Source organism: Lampetra planeri, chromosome 6 (genome assembly GCF_965212315.1).
Source record: "Lampetra planeri chromosome 6, kcLamPlan1.2.h2, whole genome shotgun sequence".
Classification (NCBI taxonomy): domain Eukaryota; kingdom Metazoa; phylum Chordata; class Hyperoartia; order Petromyzontiformes; family Petromyzontidae; genus Lampetra; species Lampetra planeri.
Genome location: NC_136112.1, coordinates 5,640,905 through 5,663,860, shown reverse-complemented (window position 1 = coordinate 5,663,860; position 22,956 = coordinate 5,640,905). Strand labels below are relative to the sequence as shown.

General features: G+C 38.7%; 1 protein-coding gene across 1 annotated transcript in view; it reads right to left on the bottom strand.

Moving 5' to 3' along the window:
* Positions 1-4,281: 4,281 nt before the first annotated feature.
* ERCC6L (ERCC excision repair 6 like, spindle assembly checkpoint helicase) overlaps positions 4,282-22,956 on the bottom strand; it is a 28,793-nt gene continuing 10,118 nt past the window's right edge. Inside the window, exons 15-33 of the mRNA XM_078595356.1 lie at positions 22,611-22,747; positions 20,897-20,998; positions 19,679-19,827; positions 18,034-18,131; positions 16,563-16,719; positions 15,989-16,104; positions 15,537-15,606; positions 15,081-15,158; positions 14,683-14,914; positions 14,504-14,587; positions 13,774-13,837; positions 13,543-13,632; positions 13,109-13,190; positions 12,502-12,981; positions 11,687-11,915; positions 11,301-11,393; positions 10,177-10,240; positions 7,413-7,590; positions 4,282-6,176 (exon numbers count right to left, since the gene is read on the bottom strand). Coding sequence (XP_078451482.1) covers positions 6,172-6,176; positions 7,413-7,590; positions 10,177-10,240; positions 11,301-11,393; positions 11,687-11,915; positions 12,502-12,981; positions 13,109-13,190; positions 13,543-13,632; positions 13,774-13,837; positions 14,504-14,587; positions 14,683-14,914; positions 15,081-15,158; positions 15,537-15,606; positions 15,989-16,104; positions 16,563-16,719; positions 18,034-18,131; positions 19,679-19,827; positions 20,897-20,998; positions 22,611-22,747 — 2,508 coding nt within the window. The 3' untranslated portion in view covers positions 4,282-6,171. The remainder of the gene's footprint in view (positions 6,177-7,412; positions 7,591-10,176; positions 10,241-11,300; positions 11,394-11,686; positions 11,916-12,501; positions 12,982-13,108; positions 13,191-13,542; positions 13,633-13,773; positions 13,838-14,503; positions 14,588-14,682; positions 14,915-15,080; positions 15,159-15,536; positions 15,607-15,988; positions 16,105-16,562; positions 16,720-18,033; positions 18,132-19,678; positions 19,828-20,896; positions 20,999-22,610; positions 22,748-22,956) is intronic.

Here is a 22,956-nt window from a genome sequence, read left to right as displayed (position 1 = left end):
CTGCCGATGTCAGCTGTTATTTCCGACTCTGTGTCTCTCTCTCTATGCCTCTCTCTTAGATCTCTCATGTTCACATGTCCTTTGCATTGCACTCTCATGCCTTTGATTGCACTCTCATGCTCACATGTCCTTTGGATTGCACTCTCATACTAAGCCCTTTGGATTGCACCCATTATTCGCGATGGACACGTTCCCGAGATGTTCGTAATTAGCACATTTCGCAGGTGATATTGGCCTTTTTAATTGCCTTCATAAATACATTATAATAAACATCTAATCTCTTTCTCTCTCGATACAGTCGTGTAGAGTTCCTGATGTGATTTGTGAAAAACGATGGAATGCTGTACAGTACTGTAATTAATATTAAAAAACTGGGTTCATGCAATATTCATGTGTACATTGCATTTATCTGCCTACTGCATTCAATTAATGTGGTTGTGCACACTATGAGGGAGCGGCCGATTCAAAACTTTAGTGTGTACACTTTTATCATTGGTCACATCCCTTATGTACATTCGAAGTGCAAATTAATTTATATTCATTGAAGTACAACAGTGATAGCAGAATGGCCATATGAAAGATAATGTTTGCATGCAATATCTAATCTTTCTAGAAACCGCAGTGGGATCTAATTCCCAAAATTTCCCCGTTTTTGCTCTATATGTAAATGGACGCCATACACGCCGCCACATTCACAATCAATCACAGCTCAATGATGCAATTAGGCAAGAAACAATATATCATGTAGTCATTTGCAATCCACTGCTTGATGATGTATGCCTTCCCACACAACGAGTGTTTTTTTTTTCCCACCATACTTTTCACCATGCGAGTCAACGTGAGTCGATGAAGGGGAGGTGCGGAGCAAGCAGTGTCAGTTCAGATGTAACTCGCCACTGATATTAGCCGTGGCTGGTAATTGAACTTGGGTATCTGGCCGGGGTTCACATCGCATTGTGCTAACCACTGTGCCACCGCTCCACCCGAAGGAGACAACAATGAACGATTCAACTACTGTAGCTTGCTCACCAAATAATAATTGCATTCATTAAACAAATGTTTTGTACATAATACTGTATAGAGCATCGAAATGTTACATTTCAGACAGGTTTGGAATGAACCTTTTACGATACTTGATTCAATGACCATCAAAAGATTTAAGTAAATATAAGTGCGTGGCTATTATTGATCCGCATTTTCCCATGCACCACATGAAAGAACGCATCGCTCTGGATGCTAAATCCAAAGCCTTGCCTTGTCAAGAAAGAAGAGTGGCAGAGTGCCACTGAGACATTTTCAGCTTTACAAGGCAGCAGTCGTGCATCGACGAACACCAAGCCACTTTCAGCACCGCTAACAATGCCAGAGCACCTCTTCCAGCTTCAGTGGGACGACGGCACCGAACAATCCACCCAGAATGTGCACTATTGGCTAAACAGTCAACATTTGCTGGGTTTTATCAACGTGACAAAAGGGGGTAAATGCTTGCAGGACCAGACACAAGAAGCAATCAATAAGCCATTTGGCTATCAGGACGTACGTTGTTGTTGGTTCTTAGTCCATCAAATGAACCCAGAATCTGTGGGAACTGGAGTGCTTTTTACCTTTGTGATTCTACCACCGCGTTATAGAATTGTATATATACACAGACATGAGGAATACATGGTAGAAAATATATGCAGGTTAATGGCACAATTTAATCGGTTCAGAAAATTGGGTTTGGGCAGCAAATGTCGCAAGATGTGATGACCAATGGCAAATAATAATAAAGGAGTGGCAGCCGAGGAATGAAACACATCCAAGAGGCCGTATACTGCAGATATAGAGCAATAAAACCAGTTAATGTGCAGATGCCAAGTGGATCATTACATCACAGGACTGTAGTGGTGGCTTGGGGAGGCCTTTATCCAGCAGTGGATATATCATGGCTAATGATGTATACTATTAAGACATATTCTTAGGTTTTTTTCGGTAAAGTCACGTAGGTAAAAAATTAAAATTAATTATTTTTACTTTTATTAATTTTATTTTTGTACCTACGTGACTTTACCGAAAAAAACCGAAGAATATGAATCCTTGCAGTCACGAAAGCTTCAAATCTAGAACTATTAAGACATATTTAAACTGTTTAACACGTAGGCTTTCGCGACCAATGTCATCCATGAGGTTTTTTGGTTAGATCGCGTAAATATGTTTTTCGCGTGGTCACCATATCTATGCCTCTAAGGAACGAAACAGTAAGACTTCTTCACAAATCTGGCTGTCGCCTGATGAAGCTAGTTGTAATTACTGGCGAAACGTCGTACTCAGATTCTAAATGTTGTGGCTTGGCTCTCCAACACACCGGTGCTGTACTAGTGACGAATTGGCATGTTGTTTACGTGACAACCCTTACTAGTTGGCTGTATCGGGTGGTGGCGGGTTTTAACGCATTTATATATTTACGCGATCTAACCCAAAAACCTCTACTATGGATATTTAAACCGACTTTAATTTGCACATTGCAACACTCATTTTTAAATATGCACGACTCAAAATGGAACCCAACTTTATTATCAGATTTTTAAAATGCATGCAAAAACATTTCGAAATATGAACGGCTTATTAATCTTTTCTATTTTAAATCTTAAACTGCATACTCTCTGGTTATTTCGGTAAAGTCACGTAGATAGATTATTTGGATGGATTCCTGCAGTCACGAAAGCTTCAAATCAAGACTTGAACTGCATGTCCATAACGTTCAAAGATAAACCATGTATATCTAAGATGACTGACAGTATCATCCTCAATGACAAAAAGGAAATGTGCGGCCCTGAAGGGTTTTTTGGCCGACGATTCCACGCGATACAGCCCGCTTGGAAGAAGCATGTCCATTACGTTACCCCATCACACAGGAGCTGCCGATCGACTCTGCTGCACACATTTACACTGCTGGGTGGACATGCATTAAGAAACCTTCCCAGTTTCAACTGCTACGCCAGTAGATTGAACCAGTGACCTCTGGATTCCAAGTGCAGCGTGCTAACTATAAGACAACAGCGGCATCATCATGGGGACCTCCTTTGCCAATACCAAAATATGATAATAGGGTTTTCCCCTTTTGCTTGTGGTCAGAATGCAAACAAAAAACACACTGATAATATGCATTGTCCTTGAAACTAATTGAGCCTCGTCTCAAACGGTGTTATACCAGAGGACGCCTTTTTGGCGTCAAAGGACGCCTTTTGGCGTCCTCTGGTCTAACACCGTTCGTCTCTGGTGTGGACCAATCAGTTTCAAGGACAATGCACATATTATCAAAGTACAATTTTTGTTTGAATTCTGACCACAAGCATTGTGGTTAATGCAGACAAGATTCCTTGTAAAAGGTTTCAGTTTGGTGTTTTAACATTTTAACGTTTTGTTGCCAGAAAAAAAAACCTATAAACAGCAGCATCCTTTTATCCCGAGTGATCCTCAAAATAAAATCCCAATTTCTATTGTCATTCCACAAGGCAAAAGTTCACTTAATTTGACATGATCAAAGGCAATTGCTATATAAATCCCATTTTAAATATAGAAATGTCAAAAAGAAAGCTCTACATTTACTTATACGTTGCTTCCTGACTTTTTTACGTTATATTCTGTTACTATGTATTTGTATTTATTAGTTCGAATATATTGCAAACATTTTTAACTACGCACGCTGGGCAGAGTATGACCAGCCAGCAAAATCTTTTTTCTAAATTTGGTAGACAACCATAAATGGACTTTTTTTTATGTAACTACCACTCGTATGGACAAATTTATAACAAAGCACGCCTCCAAGTGCCGAAACAAATTCTAGCAGAACCCGTTTTGAAAATGCATCGCTTTGTTCATCATTGGACGTATTCAATTTGTTTTCCAAAATTACTTTCTGGAAAATGTGTGTATTTTAGTCTCTGGTGTCAGCGCCCGTGTAGTTGATTAGATTCTCTTAACGCAATTCCTCACAGCAGAAGCTTTAGTCTGCACGCAAGCCAAATGCGTTTAATCAATTACACGAGTGTTGTTCCTTGAGCAACCGTTGGACATGCTCGATGGAGGATTTGATCATTTGAACGTAACACCGTAGACTCGCTTCAACCAGAATGCTGTACCTGCAACTGAAAAATTGTTCTAGAAAACCACGGAGCTTGGTTTGTTCAAGGGTTTTAAACATTTGATTTTATTGTTCAATAGCAATTACCACGATTGAAGGTTACGATCGATTCATGCGATTGTTTAAAAAGTGTAGGATAAATAGTAATTCAGGCAATGTAATTAAAATGTTGTTTTTATTTAAACTGTGATGCCACCTCTAATCCATTTGACAGTCCGTAGTGGGTGCTCGAGCGACAGTTCATACAGGCGTAACATTAATTGAACAATTTTGATGTGTTGCGTTTCGGTATTTACACAAAGTTAGTAATTTTACAGCCTCCTGACTGAAGGTGAAATTATTCAAAACACTCCACCCCCCACTGCCCTTACCTATAGTGCAAATTACTTGTTGGGCCATTCCAAGCGCTCACACATCCTTGGGATGAAATTAGCCAGCCTCCAAAAGGGGGTGTTCTACAGAAAGGTGGATGCTGCCAGATCCCATACAAAACGTGCCGCGGAGGGGGGGGTGGTGCAGGAAATCCGCGGACTCCATTCCCGAACTTTATGCATCTGGGTTTAAAGCAGGAGACGAAAGTGGGTTCGCCACCCCACCAAGGAAGTATGTATTTGTACATGGGCGGGTGTAAATAACTTACAAAACATAAAACCTGGGAGCGTGGGGGGTAAGGTCGGGGTACTCCAACATTTATTAACGGGACACCCTCAAAATAACAGCTTCGCGGTTCAATCACTATCTCAATCCAAAATTTCTTCGCAAAACCACAATCAAGGGCAATGTGTTGCACACCTCTTGAGGACAAGGCAATAAGCATGGTGCTTACATCTGCAACTCAAAATAATCGTGAGTCGTGCATATTATCCATAAGTGTTTTTTTTTGGTTAGAACGCATAAATATAAGTTTTTGTTTAACCCACTACCCCACGATCTAACCCGAAAACCTGGGACCCATATGGAAACTGTCAGTTCTCCAGTATTAATTCTACAAATGACTGCCTTAAAAATGCATGATTTCACGTACATTTATTTGTGCAATTGGACATAATCGTGCGTTACTTTGCATTGGGAATATCTTTACGGGAATGAGAACATGTTTTGTGTGCTTGTATCGATGAATGCGTGCTAGCGGGGGGGGGGGGGAATATTTGAATGCAATTGTGCATGCGTCTGTCCTTGCGATAGTGCACGTGTCCGTGCGCGTGAGAAGTGTGGGCCCTGAGTAATGACAGACTTAAGGCTGGTCCCAATCTCACCCCCCCCCCCCACCAAAGTTCTCCTAACTTAGGCAGTTTGTTTTATTGCTCCCCTCGGTAAATCAGTTAGGCCAAGTGTTAGCTTACACAATTTTGTCAATTGCACAAATCGTTTTGTACTAAAACCACAGGGTTATGTTATGCTACATTCAGTCGGATGTAACACCCCTTTTCTGCACACGCCTCTGCCTCGTTGTAACCTTGCCAGAGGATTAAGCAGTAATGAATAGAAAACGGTATATTCTACTTTGAGCGAAGGAATTTTGATTAAGTTTTGCCACTGTTTGGTTTGCTGCACTAAATGTGTTGGTACATCAGTATTTTCTCTTCATTGCTTCACAATGCCAAGTATGTGCTGCCTTGGTCCTGCTCTTTTTTTTACTCACCGTCATGCGTTAATTTCTGTAAGTTTTGCAATAAAGGAGAATACAATCTTCATAATAAAAGGCCAACATGCCAGTGCCGAGTTTCAATAAATGCACACCGTTGTGGCCAACTTCTTACAGTGGAAAGTTGCCAAACGAAACTCGACAAAGTCGTCAGACCTTTCACTACAAAATAACTAAGTAATGTAGTAAACTGAACATCATCAAGAAGAGTAATTGGACGCAACGTCGCTTTTAATTACCCCAAATTGTGACCTCTAAACAGCAAGTATACTTAATCGTTTAGTGCAGGGGGGAATAATTCCACGCATAAGTTAAGAAATGAAATGTGTAACATGCTGACATCCGTTGAACAATCAGCAGAGCTATCGTCGTCTTTTTCTGCAACCTCCACCTGTTCCTCTCGCTAGCCTGAAACACAGATAAACAAACAGTTGGTTAACCATTACAGCTTTATATTCTTGCTTCTTTCGGTAAAGTCACGTAGAAGGGAAAGTTTTAAATAAAAATTAATTCCAGCTTTGTTATGTTGTGATGGCGACATCTTATAACAAGACGAGGCAACCTCTGCCAGCAGGGGCACGTGTGATTTTGTGTTTAATTCTCTGCAAACAGCAGCTAATCCTACAAGGAATAATTCTAACATTCTATTTGTATTACACCAGGCACCATCACACCGACACACAGGTACAACATTCCTCTTATAACAGTGAAATATTAATTCACACACTTTTAATGGGAAAACGTTAAATGAAGTGAAAACATTTTGAGACTCATTACTTGCTGGGTTTATTCCACAAAGTGGAAATAAGCACTCATTAAAAGTAGAAGAAATCCAGCAAGTCATGTGTTACCTTGTGCAGTTTGTGAAGCTAAAGTGGTGTTCTTTACAATGACAACACAGCTCCACAACTTTTAAAAAGCAAATACTTTTCCCTGCTAATCAGCTACTAGAAATTATAATTGTTTATTATTCACTGTATATTACTACTCTGACAACTTTTAAACACGAATACAGGGTTGTCCATGAAGTCCCTATCTATTTTAAATGGTATATCTTTCATTTCAGGACCCTATGAATATGAATGTACAAGAACGCGTAATAGGGGTAAAAATTTTCCGGAGTAGCTTAATGAACGTTTTCCAAATTTCTGGATTGGACGCAGCGGCAACTGGCCCTGGGACAGCTCCATCTCCGGATTTAACCCCTTCGGATTTTCGTTGCATGGAACTTTATCCAGTCGGAGGTGTATCAAACAGATCGGCAAGATCTGATGAGAGTGGCACAGTTACAAAAATAATAACTCGACAGATGCTGCAAATTGTATTCCGCAATGCAGCTGACAAATTAGCCGTGCAGAGATATTTATGGTGCTCGTGTAGAATCCAATGCTTAAGTGTTATTAATAAATATACCTCTGATCATATTATTGCATAATTTACCCTAAACGGCTTTGATTTCAATAAAATAGGGACTTTATGACACCCCTGTAAAGCAATTAAAATGTCCACTATACAAGACATGAATCTGCAAAAATGCATACCCCTCCAGCAAAGGGAAATGCAAACTGCCAATCAGGTGCAATAACACCTAAGTGGGTCATACTAAAGCCATGACACCGTTTGAACAAAAGAAAATGGGCTTACCTTCGATAGAAAAGTCTGAAAAATCTAAGTTCAAATCACTGTCTCTTAAAGTCGCATATGCCTTGGCATCTTTAGACTCCGCAGTCCGATTCTTTTCAGGCTCAATCCATGCATATTCTTCAATTGAAAATGCCTCTATGCTCGCACTATCTTCTTCAAGATTACTATCTTCCGTCTCCTGTAAAAAAAAAAATGATTGTATCAGTCGATTTATCAAATGTGTATAAAGTTATAAAACGGTGCTTAGGATAATACCATAACTCTAATGATGGTATTTATTTCTCAAAAAAAGTCTTAGATTCAGACAGTTCGGTATGAGGATGTTTGGTCAGGTACCTTTTAAAGGAGCATTATATACAGACCCACACCATACCATAAGCAACAGAGAATGATCCCCTGCATAGCATGATAGACTGCTGGGACAAAAATGCCTTTGACTCGCACCTATTAAGATTGGTACAGTGCAAGAGAGGGTGGTGTGGCCAGCACGACACCCAACAGTCTTTGTTTCCAAGTACTTGTATTCAGGGAGATTACATGGAATGGATGCACCTTGGATGCTGTACCCGAATGATTTAAGTTAAAAATGTTCACATTAGGTTGATATTAAATTGAGAACCTATCACAGTGCTTTCATTAAGAACATGTTCTTCAAGAGAGCAATCAAACCTGAGCAATTGAAGTACTTCTGGATTCATTTACCCTTCGAATAGAACTCATTTTTAAATCGTACGATAATGGAGCAAGTGTGAGTTTGTCTGTTACTGTGTCCGGATTTTTTTAAGCACATGTTTTGAAACGCAAAAATGTTAAACATTTTTATTCAATAAAATGTTGATTTTGTATTTTTTTGTCAGAAAAAAAGTTTTTTCAAATTTAGAAAAAAAATACAGGTGGTCTGCAGTTCACGACACACATTTACATTTATACAATGCCTTTATACATGGATTTAGGACACAAACTTAATTTACAAATGCATATTCTGGTATGACTCCAAACACATTTGAACAGTGATGGGTCTTCCTGTGTTATGTCGTAGAAAGTCAGTGAGTTTTGTTTTAACTCTCAAAAGGATCAGGTCACTTTAGCAGAGGAAGACGACAAAGGTCACTGCCAACTGGGCTGAGACAACTAACGGTCTACAGCTGAATACCGTTGTAATAATGAACAGCTTTCAACATACGAATACAGGATCTCAATGTCAGCTCAAAATTTGGACGTTGGAGCCCACTCGACCACAAAATCTCACTTTAATTTAATAAATAAAAATTGACAATATTCCCCACTTACCTACTTTAATAAATGTAATTACATATTAAATTAGGTACTCATGCTGAACATATTTACTGAGATTAACTTGATTTGAAGCCTTCGTGACTGCAGGAATCCATACTCTTTGGTTATTTCGGTAAAGTCACGTAGGTCGAAAAATAATAGATCACGACGTTTCGATCGCAACACAAGCAATCGTCATCAGGTGACACCAACACAGCAGGAGAACTGCTGACTTGTTTACTGAAATATAATACTATTAGAGAGGAATATTTAATTATAAATTAGTCTGCAGATAACCTTTAAATATGGCATATATGCACAATAACTACCAGCGTAAAAATTACAATTCAACACCTTTATGCTTACTAAACTATTATATTATCGGAGAGTTAGACAAGAAGACACTAGCTGAAGTTATTTACAGGAACAAAATATATTCTTGGTTCTTTCGGTAAAGTCACGTAGATAGAAAATAGCATTAAAAGAATAAAATAAAATTTTAACTAAAAATAAAAAATAATGGGTCTTTAAAATGTTTTTTTCTCTTCTCTCCGCCTGATGAAGACCGCTTGTGTTGCGTTCGCAACGTCGTGGGTATTTGCTTTCATTATTTTAATTTTATTTTAAATATAATTTTATTTAATTTTTTTATTGTGTTTTTTTTGCTTTTATTATTTTCAATTCATTATTTTTTAATGAAATTTTATTTTGATTTTATATCTATGTGACTTTACCGAAAGAAACAAGAATATGAATTCCTGCAGTCAGGAAAGTTAAGTCAGGAACAAAATATATTTTATGGAAATGAAATTGTAGAAGGCATACATATAAATTAGGAAAATATTAACCATCTACAATTTTCTGAAAAAGATGTCATGACCAGTTCGAATGTAACAGGAAAACATGTAAGACCTTAACAAAGTTTGCCAAGTTAGGCTCAAGATAAATGAGCAAAATAAAAGTTTGCCAATAAATTGGAGATTTCTGTCAGAAGGACCACTGGAAAAACACCAAAAAAAAATTGTAAACACCTAAATGTAGAGAAAGATTAATAAATGAGGCCCATGACAGAAGGTTGAGTTCTTTGGAAAACTGAACTTAATAAATGATTTTTTTATCATTTATTAAGTACTATTGTATACAGGCAAGCCTTGCCAAGCATGGGGCATGTAGAACGCCAATTCGTTATAGCGCTCTTTGTCCTGGAGAAAGTGTTCACTAAAAAAAACAAGAATATCCAAAAATATAAACAGCTCTTACAAGTGAGAACACGCAGCAGTGCTGACGGAAGAGACAAAATATTTGTCATAACATAACTAAGGAAACTCATCCTAGGACCTGTTTTCAAAAGTGTATTTGCTCCACATGTCTATTAGCACTGAAGGAAGGTGCAAATAGAGAATATGGGCCATTGTTTCATCATCGATGCATATACTGCTTTTGGATATTCCATGTGTTTACAAACAAGTGCCTTATGGCTTGAACAAACCTCGTTTGCAGACAAAGAGTTCCCATGAACTGTTGCTTGTATGGGAGTCGAAGCATTACTTTGTCTGTAAATGAAAAAAAAGTACCTTAATATAAAATCAAGGTGCAGTCAAAACATTGTTGCATTTCATTTAAAACATGCAATGGATGTGAAAAATTTAAAAGTAAAAGTCCAGTCATTCCAGCAATAATACAATCATGACATTCACCTTTTTAGCATACCAAAAGTTTCTCATTCATTTCATCTCCATATTATATTAGTGACACTTTAATAAATTAAGCATGCTTTTGGTGCTCTACACGTGAATCAGCGTTAAATATTTAACACTGGGGAAAATGCGGTAAGCACCGTGGGGTTAACAGCATGAACCTATCATCCTGGTCCTCCCCCAACCTCTTTTCAAGAACCTTGCACCGACTGGCACATGACATGGAGTTATGCTACAATATACATGTGTCAGGGTAAAAAAATATTTCCATGATCAACATTAATAACTTATAATTTAACGTTTAAAAAAACGAATTCAACCTGTCAGCATTACTAATGCAGTATATTTAACACGTAGGCTTTCGCGACCAATATATCCCCAAAAACCTATATTTTGGATAATGCATTGCCTTAAAGCTTTCGTGACTGCAGGAATTCATATTCTTGGGTCTTTTGGTAAAGGCACGTAGATAGGTTAAATGAAAATAACAAAATAACAAAAAACTACGACGTTTCGATCGCAACACAGGCAATCGTCATGTAATTAATGTATTACCCTGACACATGTATATTGTAGCATAACTCCATGCCATGTGGTTTATTGACCATGACGATTGCTTGTGTTCCGATCGAAACGTTGTCGTTTTTTGTTATTTTGTCATTTTCTTTGAACTTATCTACATGACTTTACCGAAAGACCCAAGAATATGGATAATGCAGTACATGGTTTGACCTAGGGCAGGGGGTCAGGAACATTCTGCTCCGGAGCCACATGCAGCTCTTTAAGGACTGCTTCACGACGTTATTAAGGACCACCAGCTCTACATAGAGGGGGTTTTTTGTTCCTAATTATAACAAAAACGGCTCGTTATTTTAGTTGCCGACCCCTGACCTAATGGTAATCTTAAATAGAGCACCTTTTTATTGGACTTTTCAAAATTGCAGACGTAGCCTCTTCTACGTCATCGTTGTAATCATCATCGTCATCGCCATCACTTTCCAGAATCCTTCTGTAAAGTAAAAGCAAAGTTAACGCACACCGAAAATACTCAGAATGTCAAATACTGTTGATATGCAAAAGAAAAAAACAATTCCAACCTTCTTGGTTCTTTCGGTAAAGTCACCTCGACAGACCTGGTTTTCACCTGAAGACGGCTGCTTGCGTTGTGGCCGAAATGTCGTGAGAATTATTTTATTATGTTTTATATTTATTATTTTATTACTTCCCTTCTACGTGACTTTACCGAAAGAACCAAGAAGATGAATCCCTGCAGTCACGAAAGCTTTAAATCGAAATTCCAACCTTGTTTTGGTCCTTTTGACAATAACGATGCTATCGTCATCATGTTTGGATTCAGAATTAAATGGTCCTTGGCTCTGTCCAGAAAAAGGCAGCTCCGAAGCTGCATCCGCACTCTGAATGTCATTCTCCACATCGGACAGCGAACTTGCAAAGCTTGTCAAAAATGATTGGGAATTTTCCATCATGGAGTTAATGTCAGTATCGTGATTGACGTCGCCAGTGGTACGCTCTAAAAAAGAAAACACACGTGAGAATAACATTTCATTCCAAATATTAGTAACAAGACCTCAAGTACTATTTTTTTTTACATTGATGTAATTATTTTATAAAAAATTAAGAGAATTAGTCTCCCTGAAAAAATGAGGTATTCTTGATCAATAGATTAGTTGTACTTAGAATATTAAACGAATAACTTTGTTTCACTTTTTTTTTATTATCAATAGCAGTACGTTCGAATTATTACTCGATTTTACAGGAGACCTCAGCGAGCAGTGATTAGGGAGGATTTTAACTTTAAAACATTATTTTGTTGTGTGGTGTAAACAAATAAGCATGAAAATGGGTATGCACATGAAATTGGCCGTAATAGTATGCTGCACCAAGCAATATATTAAAATTTTCCTCCTCGCAAATTCTAGGTGTAGCTGTAGGAAGCACAGCAACCCATTACATACAACACAAATTGAAACAGATTCTTACACACACCATTCGAAGAGTGCGAGCAAAATAAACTGTTATCAATTTATGTATCAATTTAGGACTCCGAGAATATTCTCAGAAAATGTACCTTACACAAAGCATGTTTTTATCGGTACCTGGAGAAACATCCACAGCACTTTCCTCCTCTCCTTCTTCCTCCTCCTCCTCACTCTCATCAAGGACAAGATTAAATGCAATTGCCGAGGAAGAAACTGAGCTGCGAGGTGTGTTTTCCAGAGTCTCAGACATAAGCCGGTTCACTTGCAGGCCCATTAGCTGCTGAAAAGGGGACTCATTCTCATCCTCCAACAAAGAAGAAACAAGTCCAAGGCTGTGAATGTCTTTTGGCACTTTCACGTTGAAACCCTGGTTAAAGTTTGGCGTTTTCTCCGTTGAAAATTTATCATCTAATTGCATTGGTTTAAATGAGCACGGCTCATCATCAACAGAAGTAGCGGAACCATTTTTCCGAGACCCACAATCGCTAACAGAAGATTCTAAGTCTTTGCTTGGATAGCTCACGACATCAGCACTCGTGTCAATAGCTGGTGATTCCGCCACATTTCCTCGGTGGCATGGGTGGAGATTATTTTCATCTGGAAGGGGAATTCACAAACATGGATTTAATAGACCTAGTGAAATAAATTAATACAATTAATGCTTTCAACTACTTTAAAATCATTGGTTGACATGACCGATAGAAATGAAAATAGAAATAGTCACCTTTGCATACATCGTTTGACAACTGCATCTTCATTATTGGAGAATCTTCATCTTCAGAAGAGACTTCCAAAGCTTTGCCAAACTAAACACAATTAAACACAAAAGTATTACCTATGCACCTTTCTAAATGCACTTCTAAATAATAATCCGACAACTAAAATTGCTAATTAACTCGCATGTCTTCCCCAGACAAGTGATTATACATTCAAATAGAGTACATTTTCCTTTTAGAAAATGTAATTAACAAAAATGTTGAATTGTATTACTTGTGCATTTGCACCATTGCAAACATTTTATTAGCAATAAGTTGTCTAAATGTTACTCAAGTTAATATACATTTAATATGGTGGGCTGTTAATTTACATAGTTGGGAAGCTAATCTCAGTTGATGCATCTCTACACTTCTTCTAAATAGGCACTGTCAAAGATTGTACCTGGTCAGAATCTAAGATCTTGCAGACGGTAAGATTAGATGACACGGAGCGCCGTCGATTTAATTTGAAGGAAAGCTCAGCTGCCAAAACCTGAATGAAAACATTAAAAATATTACGCAAATAATACAAGTTGTCATTGTGTTAAGGGCATTGTTACACCACGAATGAATATACAGAGATTTTGGATATTCCATGTGTTTACGAAGAAATGGCTTATTGGTTTGAACAAACCTCGCACGCAGGCAAAGAGTTCCCATGAACATTTGCTCGTGTGGGAGTCGAAGTGTGGCTTCGTCTGTAAATGGGAAAAAAGTACCTTAACATCGGGTCAAGCTGCAGTCAAAACAATGTTTAGTTTCATTTAAAACACGCAAAAAATACGTCTAAAATTTTTGATGTAAAAAAAGCCCAGCGAAATTAGAGCAAGAATAAAAGTGACATTCACATTAAGCGCACCAAGTGTCTCAATGATTTCAAATGCATATATCATTTCCACACTTACTAAAATAAAGACGTTTTATTTTCTGGTACTGTTATGTATTTAACAGTGGGAGAACATGGTGGCACTGTGGTTAGCACACTCCATTTATAACCCAGAAATTCAAGTTCAATCACCGGCCATGGCTACTATTAGTAAGGTGTAATACCTGAACCAATCTTGTCCCTGCCAAACCCCTTTGGTAACCCTTTACTGACCACCATGGTGAATGAAGTATGAGCCATAACCCACATGACACGACATGGGGTTGTTATTTCCGGATTTGAAAATCAAGGAGATGTGAGAAAACGCAGGATTTCCCTACAACAGTACAATATTAATGTTTCTTGGTAACATGAATTCTTTAAAAAAGGTCCATTTTAATAACTCACAATTTTACTTTTTCAAAAATAAAAAATCCAACCTGTCAGCAACTACCTAGTGCTGTACATGGTTTGACCCAAGGTAATCTAAAAAGAGCACCTTTTTTCACGATTTGTCAAGAATGCAGACATAACCTCTTGTACGTCATCATCCTCATCATCATCATCGCTACTTTCCAGAATCCTGTTAAAGAAAAGCAAGGTTAAATGGACATGTAAAAATATTAAGGGTGACAAACATAATTTTTAAATGCAAAGGGAAAAAAAGACAATTCCAACCTTATTCGTGTCTTTTTAACAAAAACTATATTATCTTCATCTTCATGTCTGGATTCAGAACTAAATGACGCTTTGCTGTGTCCAGCCAAACGCAGCTCCGAAGCGACACTTTGGATGTCACTCTCCACATGGGACAGCGAGTTGGCATGGCTTTTGACTGATTGGGACTCCTCCTCTATCATGGAGATAGAGTTGATTTCAGTATCACAATGAACATCTCCAGTGGTATGTGCTAAAAAAAACACGCAAGAGAATTACATTCTGTTCCAAATATTCGTAATAAGATGTCAAGTAAAAGTTTATTTTATATTAATATTCATTGTGAAAATCATTTGTACATGATATAAGCTTCCTGAAGAGATAACATATTCCTACACAAAGCATGTAATAATTTGTACCTGGAGAAACATCCACAGCATTTTCCTCCTCCTTCTCTTCCTCCTCACTTTCATCAAGGATGAGGTTAAATGCGCTTGCTGGGGAAGCAAAAGAGCTTTTGTTAGGGGTTTTCCTATCAAGTCCCCAAACAAGCAGTTTCACGTGCAGGTCCATTAACTGAGAAGGGGACTCATTCTCATCCTCCAACAAAAGCAGAAACAAGTCTAGGGCTGCATGTTTTTTTTGGCACTTTCACATTAGTACCCTGGTTAAAGTTTAACGTGCTCCCAGGTTGAAAAATAATCGAATTGCATTGGTTTCAATGAGCATTTATTATAACCAATACAAGTATTTAACGAATTTTTCTGAGACGATCATCATTACACCCATAGTTAAGAGAGACCGTAGTACTCCCAATACAAGATAATAAATACATCAAACAACAAATGAGGTTCAACTTGAAGCACACAACAAACCTTCAACTTCTATGGTGGACTTTTTAGAAAGCGCTCCGATATTTGAGATGTTCGGATTCGCCAGGTCAGCCTGCCAGACAACACACAGGCTCAAAGTCTCAATGATGTCCCTTTTCAACTGATATACAAAAAATATCGATTTAAACCCCTACATTATTCCAAACAATTGCAAAAAATGATTTTTATTGTATTTTATTTACTGGCTCTGCATTGAAACAAATAAAAATGTGCATTGAAATAACGTCCCATTAGCACGGTTGGCTACATTCAATGCGAACTAAGTTTGACACAAAAAATAGATATCATTGTCAGCTACTTTACAAAGTTGATGATGCATAAAGGTCTCTCCAACTAATTACATTTTCATAAAATGCATCTGCAATATTCTTATATTAGTTACTATCCCTTATAGCACACCTCTGGATCCATGATTGCATTGTTGGTTTACTAACCTCATCCTCCAAAGTCAAGTCCACCATATCCTGGCTGATTACAATAACATCATTTTCTTCCTGCTTGTGGCTTGGCTCCTTCAGAGATTCATAAGATCCCATTTCATCCTCAAACTCTGTTAAGATAAAATACGGTGTCATTAATAACATTTCAAATAAAAGCTGTTTGTCAGTCGTGCATCCATGGGACTAAGATCATTGCATTTAGCCACAATAAAAAACACATTCCTGCGGAGGGAGCTGGTAGGAACGTTGGGTTGCTCGGTCAATGGCCAGGGTCAACGGCGGCGTGGTGTATACCGCAAATATGCCCGACTGAGTGCGGGCACAAGCCGGCGTGAGTAGGTTAAACGTTGAGTTTCATAAGGGCACCACGGGGTGACCAGCCCCTCCCCACCCAGCCCCAAACCCTCCCCACCAGCCCCTCCCCACTCTCCCCTCCCCACCTCTCCCATTTTTGGATGCACGACAGACAGACACAATAATCCCCTATGGGCTGGTGTAACCAGGAGGTTCCTACCAGTATAATGTGTTGGACAATAGTGCAACTGGACAAGAAGAACCAAGGACTTACCTGGTTCAGGTTTTGGTTTTTTTTTTCTGGTACTATCCTTGCTTGTTCCTTGGTATGTGTCCAGGCCTCGTGGCGGTTCAGTACCGGCCAGAATTTGCTTGCGGAACTGCTGGTTCACTTCTGATTCTGCTGCCATAATCTCCTGTGCCTTGCGCACCTGTTCCGTGACCAAGATGAACAAACGACACAGTCACACAATAGTGCATTTCATAAGGTCATGCCCTTCTGACGGCGTTATTTTTTAAACTTCATTTTATAAATCGGCCAAATTCATTGGCTCCTTTGAAAAAAATATCCAAAGTGTATTCCACATGACAATCAATGCATGCTCTTAAGAGTGTCTCCCTCTCTACGAGAGAGTTACACCACCAAGAAGGCTGGGTTCAAACCAAATAAAAGATGCTGTGACAAAGTGTTTACATTTCGCATTGCGTGTTGAAGTAGGCTATGAGCAGAAATTAAACAAGGCTGTGGCCTGTGCAGACCTGTCTGCCAACTATGACACCGTCTGGCAAAAAGGCCTCCTGCTGACGCTCTAAGCTACTGCACTGGGAGCAGAAAATGCGAGGGCAATGCTGTCCAACTGCATGTTCCATGTCCAAAGAGCACACTAAACGTGCATTTCTATGGGAGGAGGATCACCCACGTGATAAGCCACTTCGTTGAGCTATCATTTGTGGCCAGGTCGCTTCTGAAAAAGAGCTACATAGCTCAGTGGGCCTTACCTGCAAATATTATACTTTAGTTTAAATACTCTCCAGCTAAGCACTGCGCAGCAGTTTGGGGAAGCAGTTTGCACATGAACCTCATCGATACCCAGCTGAACAGAAGCGAGAATGCCACGTTGCAAGAATACAAAAAGGCCATTACAAACACAACACTACCCATCCACAAAGACCTTGCCCGCCTGCCACCACCGAGGATAAAATCATGCCAACCAACGGACAACAGCAGAGGCCCTTGCTGGCATCAAAACCAAAATGAATATCCTTCGGCTGAACCTCCTAGCTTCACACTATCCCAGCGGCAGTCGGTGATCATTAAAATCGCATTAGGACTTCCCATGGATGATGTACACATGTGATGCAAAAGTGGCGATTAAAAGACAATCAGCACACTACTTTTGTCAAATCTCGAACAATGGAACATATCGTTAACAGTTGCCCCTTGCATTATATTTCCCAGCATGATAACCAAAGTTAACTTTGTATACGACGATGTTCCTGACTTTCTATCAAAACTTGATCCCATCTGAGTAAATGTTGCTATTTACATCTGACAGAAGAATTACATATCCTGTAAAAATTATTTTGTAGTTTGCCTTGAATAGGTAAATGTACAGTCATTGTATTTACCATTTTAGGAAAATTATATTCTCACCTGATACTTAAAGAAATTATTTTTTATTTCATCACAAAACAGCAACAAGGCCTCCCTCACTTCAAGTGGGATGAAAGTACCAAGGCCTTACCCGTTTCTCAATGTAGTCCGCACCTGCTTCTTCCACATTCTCAGCATTCGTTTCTTCACAGGAGTACATAAGATCATGATCGGAGATCCCAAACATGTCTTTAAAACAAAGAAAAGAAAAAAGCATGTGATTCAAAAAATACACCATCAAAAACAAATAGCATATTTTGGATTTATGGTATTAATTTTGAAAAGTTAATGATTGTAAAAAAACCCTACTTATTCAATCAACATTCAGCAGCAAAGCTGCAAGAGCCAGTTTATAAAATCTTCCTTACATAGAGTCCAAAATAATAATTAAATATTGTTCATTTTCCCCTCCCAAATTTTGCATTTAATGCTTGTAAAAAAGAGGTAATTTCATAAATTTGTAAGTTTGCTACATGTAATACATAAAATATGAATTTATTTCCACTGCTGAGCCCCACTGAGCAAGTATTTTTACAAAGACGACCATAATCCAAAGTGCAAACAACATGAGCAAAAACTAAAAATATGTACATGAAATGCCAAAATCGAATGCAAACAAGCGTTTAAAAACGAATTTAAGTGTCAAAAATCTTGTCCCAGACATATGTAAATATGCAGCCTCAGACAGGGCTTGGTTACAGCATTAGAAATTGTGGCAAAGTTAAACCTATAACAGGGCCTTAACATATGCTCAAGATAAATGCAGAATATTAAGATTATGAGGACCTTCCAATATGTGGGTGCTGTGCAAGGCCCTGAGAGCCAGTCTGAGTTCTCGACCTGGGAATGGTCAAAAGGAATTCAAGTGCATCTAATGTTTCGAGGATTTGTTTTGAATGGATGAAGAATGTCAGTTACACAATGAGCCGATCTGGATTTAAGAACATTGTAGATGAAGATCAGCCAGTGTCGATATCTATGCAACTCCGAGTTACATCAGCTGAAGCAAATAGCTCCGTGATGAGTTATATAAGGGGACTCCTAGAGCTGAATGGAAAAAAAACCCATTAACGTATTAAGGGGTGTTTGAAGCGGATCTGTGGGCTACAATCGCAGTAATCAAGCAGAGGTGGGATGGTAGCTTCAACAACCGAGTCCTGAAAAGTAAGCAGTGCTTAGTTCTGGAGAAAAAACTATTTAGCATTTACTTTTTTTAAACATTGTCAATGTGAGTTGAAGGTAAGGGAAATAAATAGCATATTCACAAAACACTTGTGGATCGTAACCTTTGTTAGAAATAAGTGTAAATGTATCGCATTATTCCGAGTTATGTTTATGCCGAATAAACTGTCGTGAATGTCAAGGATTCGTTTGATCATCCATTTTTCCCACAATTTACACCATGCCGCTAACGAGCATTGCTAAGATGGGCCAAACCAAGTGCATTCTCAATGTGCACTGCTCCATTCGTTTTCATGCACATTACAATATCAAAGCGAGAATTTTCAAGGTCACATGTAACAAAAAATATTTCTATAAAGAATTAGCACCTTTGTTTATACATCTTTAGCTTACACAAATATCAGAATTGGTTAAATTACCTATAGAGTTAAACATCTCAAAATCTGCTCATTTTAACAATTTGATGAATATTTGTTGCAAAGAAAATGGCAAAATAAATCTCAAGTGGAATTAAGTCATCACTTCATGAAGAGGTAAACAAAAGGCAGTTTTACCCAGTGTATGGAGGTAGGCAATGTGCTCGTCCAGAGTAGTGTCAGTCTTGCGCTGTGCCGAATGCATGCCCTGAAGATGAATCTGCGTTTTGGACGATTTTGTATCTTCAAGAATGAAGAGCTCCCGGAGCTCCTGCTGAGAGAAATACCTAAAGCAGCCAAAAACAAGGACACAGGGGGGGGTTCCACGACTTACAAACATTCGATTTACGAACTTTCAGAGATATGAACAAACCTGGTCTGTATGTCCAGTTGCCTGCTCGGACTGAGAGTCGCAAGTTCGACCGCCGCACAATAAAATGGCAGCGATTGTTCGGTGTCAAGCACCGGTTTGTTTCGAGTCTCAGGAGCCAAACACTGAAAGGTTTAGTCAGGTGCTGACATCTGTTAACAATGCTATTGCCTGTTACAAGTTGATTTATGAAGAGGAATCGACAGGAGTAAAGTTGGACTTACGACCAACCTTTGGAACCTGACTCATTAGTAAGTAGACGGAGTCCCTGTACTCATCACAACACGATCAATACATTTATCTGCTTATAGGCTTTCAGCCCTTTCACCGGTGTTACAAAAAAGTTGTAATTTTAAGAACTTAGATTAAAAATGCTTTCAAATAGCTGATGCTGAGCTATTCCTGCGGAAATCCTACTCCTCTACCACGATTCTACTGTGGGAGATTTTTTACAGGAACCTTGATTCTCCTATAGGCAATATTAAAATATTATCCATTCAAAAAAATGGTACACTATTCTAAAAGGGTTAGCATGCCATCTAGTGGCAATCGTTACATAATTTTAATGGAGACACAGGAATTGCATTTGAAATTCATAAGTATTCTATAGATGATGCCCTATTGTACCAAAATGTATATTTATTTAAAATAGTGAGTATTGCATTCCATTCAAAATGTAAGGGTTATACTGGACAATCTTTAAGCAGTCAAATAATTCGATTCATTTGAATGGCAAGACAGACATTTCCTTGCTGTAGTTTTCACACCTGATGATGATTGCTTGCGTTGCAATCGAAACGTCGTGATTTAATTTATTTTATTTTATACCTACGTGACTTTACCGAAAGAACCAAAGAGTATGAATCCCTGCAGTCACGAAAACTTCAAATCTAGAATTAAATGGGGGATTCTTTGGCAACCAAGGTGACAAAAACACTCTGGGTCAAAATATAGGTGTACTGCGAGTGACGGAATACAGCTATTACCTGAAGGGATTCTTTTTATCGCCAGTTGTTTGCCTGATCAGAGACTCCTTGAATATTTGGCGGCGGTAGATCTTTTCTTCCATGGTCCCACAGGTAATCAGCCTAGGGACAATGAATAAACAACCTTATTGCACAAGATAATGCTGGGTACAATACAATTAGGATTTATATAGCATCCAAATGTGACTGCGTTTCAAAACACTGGGTACGTTTACATTGAAGGGTACATTTAATTTATGAAAAGACAGTCATCAATAAGCAAAAGGAAAATTAAGGGCATGAGCCTTAACTTGATCAATAGATTTTTATTTCGATTTAAAGCTTTCGTGACTGCAGGGATTCATCTTCTTGGTTCTTTCGGTAAAGTCACCCGAGAACGGCTGCTTGTGTTGTGGCCGAAACGTCGTGATAATTTGTATTTTATTATGTTTAATTTTTATTATTTTATTATTTCCCTTCAACGTGACTTTACCGAAAGAACCAAGAAGTTGATCAATGGAGTCAAAATCACAAATGGCTGGGGGACGCTAGAGTTATATAGAAGACTATGTGAACAAGCAGACAAAAACGAGTGTCCTCCCTATGAGAAGGTTGACTGGGGGATTTAGAAGTCTGGTTCCTGGAGTAGACCGTGTATATATTGGAGTGGAATGAGATCAGAGGGGAGAGGTAGGCAGAGAGAGATGAGTTCAGTCAATCAAGGAGAATGGGAGTTGGTTTGTGGTGTCAAAAGCAGCAGAAAGGCTGAGGATAATTAAGACTATGATCCAATCCAAAAAATATAACGGACCACACATAGGAGAGCAATTTCATTAAAATACCCCTGGCAAAAACTAGACTGAACTGGGAAAATTCATCATGTTAGAAGAGGCGTTCGGTTACAAGGGAGACAATAACCCGATCAAGGACCTCGCCAAGTAAAGGTGGGATTTGAGATCAAACAGAGTATTAAAGAGATGTTCGGGTTAAATGTGTCTTTTTTCAGGATTAGTGACAGCAGTCTTCAGAGCTAAAATAATGGTACCGGATGAGATGGAGGCATTGGCGAAGATAGTAATATACAGAGCCAGGTTGAGTAGACTGAGGAATAAGGTGGGTAGACAACAGAATCAAGGATCGACATGAAGTACCATTAAGATTATCTTAATAATGTATTCATAGTATACTTTCTGCCCTGCCTCCTCCCCCCCCTTCTCTCTTCCCCCCTGAAGCCGACCTCTCCAGTGCTGCTGCGGTGGCCCACTTCACTCCAGTGGCCCGGGTGCTACTGCAGAGTCCACTTTCTGCCCAGCCCCCCCCCCCTTCTCTCTCTCCCCCCTACTGCCAAGGCCTATGTAAACCTCATACCACGACAAATCTCTCGCCTACTTCAGCAGTTTTTTCTTGCTGTGGTTGTCCCACCTGATGACGATTGCTTGTGTTGTGATCGAAACGTCGTGATCTATTATTTTTCTACCTACGTGACTTACCGAAAGAACCAAAGAGTATAGTATACTGGAAATGTAGGATTTTGGCTTGGACAATACCCTCTAAAATGTTACACAATAAAAAAAATGTAAATTATCAACGTGTCAAGAATATCTGTTACCCTTAAGAAAAAATCTAAATTCAAAATGTTTATAGCTTAAAAACATTTATTTTCCACAAGCCATATGAAATAAACATCCCTAGGTTACATATGTTAAGTTTTCTCGCACAAGACCTCAAACTCTACCGGTAGATGATGACATTGTCAGTTTGTCCAATGCGATATGCACGATCCACTGCTTGGGCATCGGTTGCTGGGTTCCAACTCGGATCAAGAATCACGACACGATTTGCAGCAGTAAGTGTCAGCCCAACTCCACCCACCTGGCAAGCAAAGATATTACAAAATCAGTCATAATAATATCGAAAAGTTAAGGTGATTTTACATAGTATAAGTGCCAAATCACTAACACAACCAAATAACAAAGAAATGTTAATTTGCTTTGGCCGATGTTCACCACCGCCCACCACCAATTGTGAATTGGTATTGCCCTTGAAAACAGGTGAAGCCAACTATGGGTATATTCGAAAAA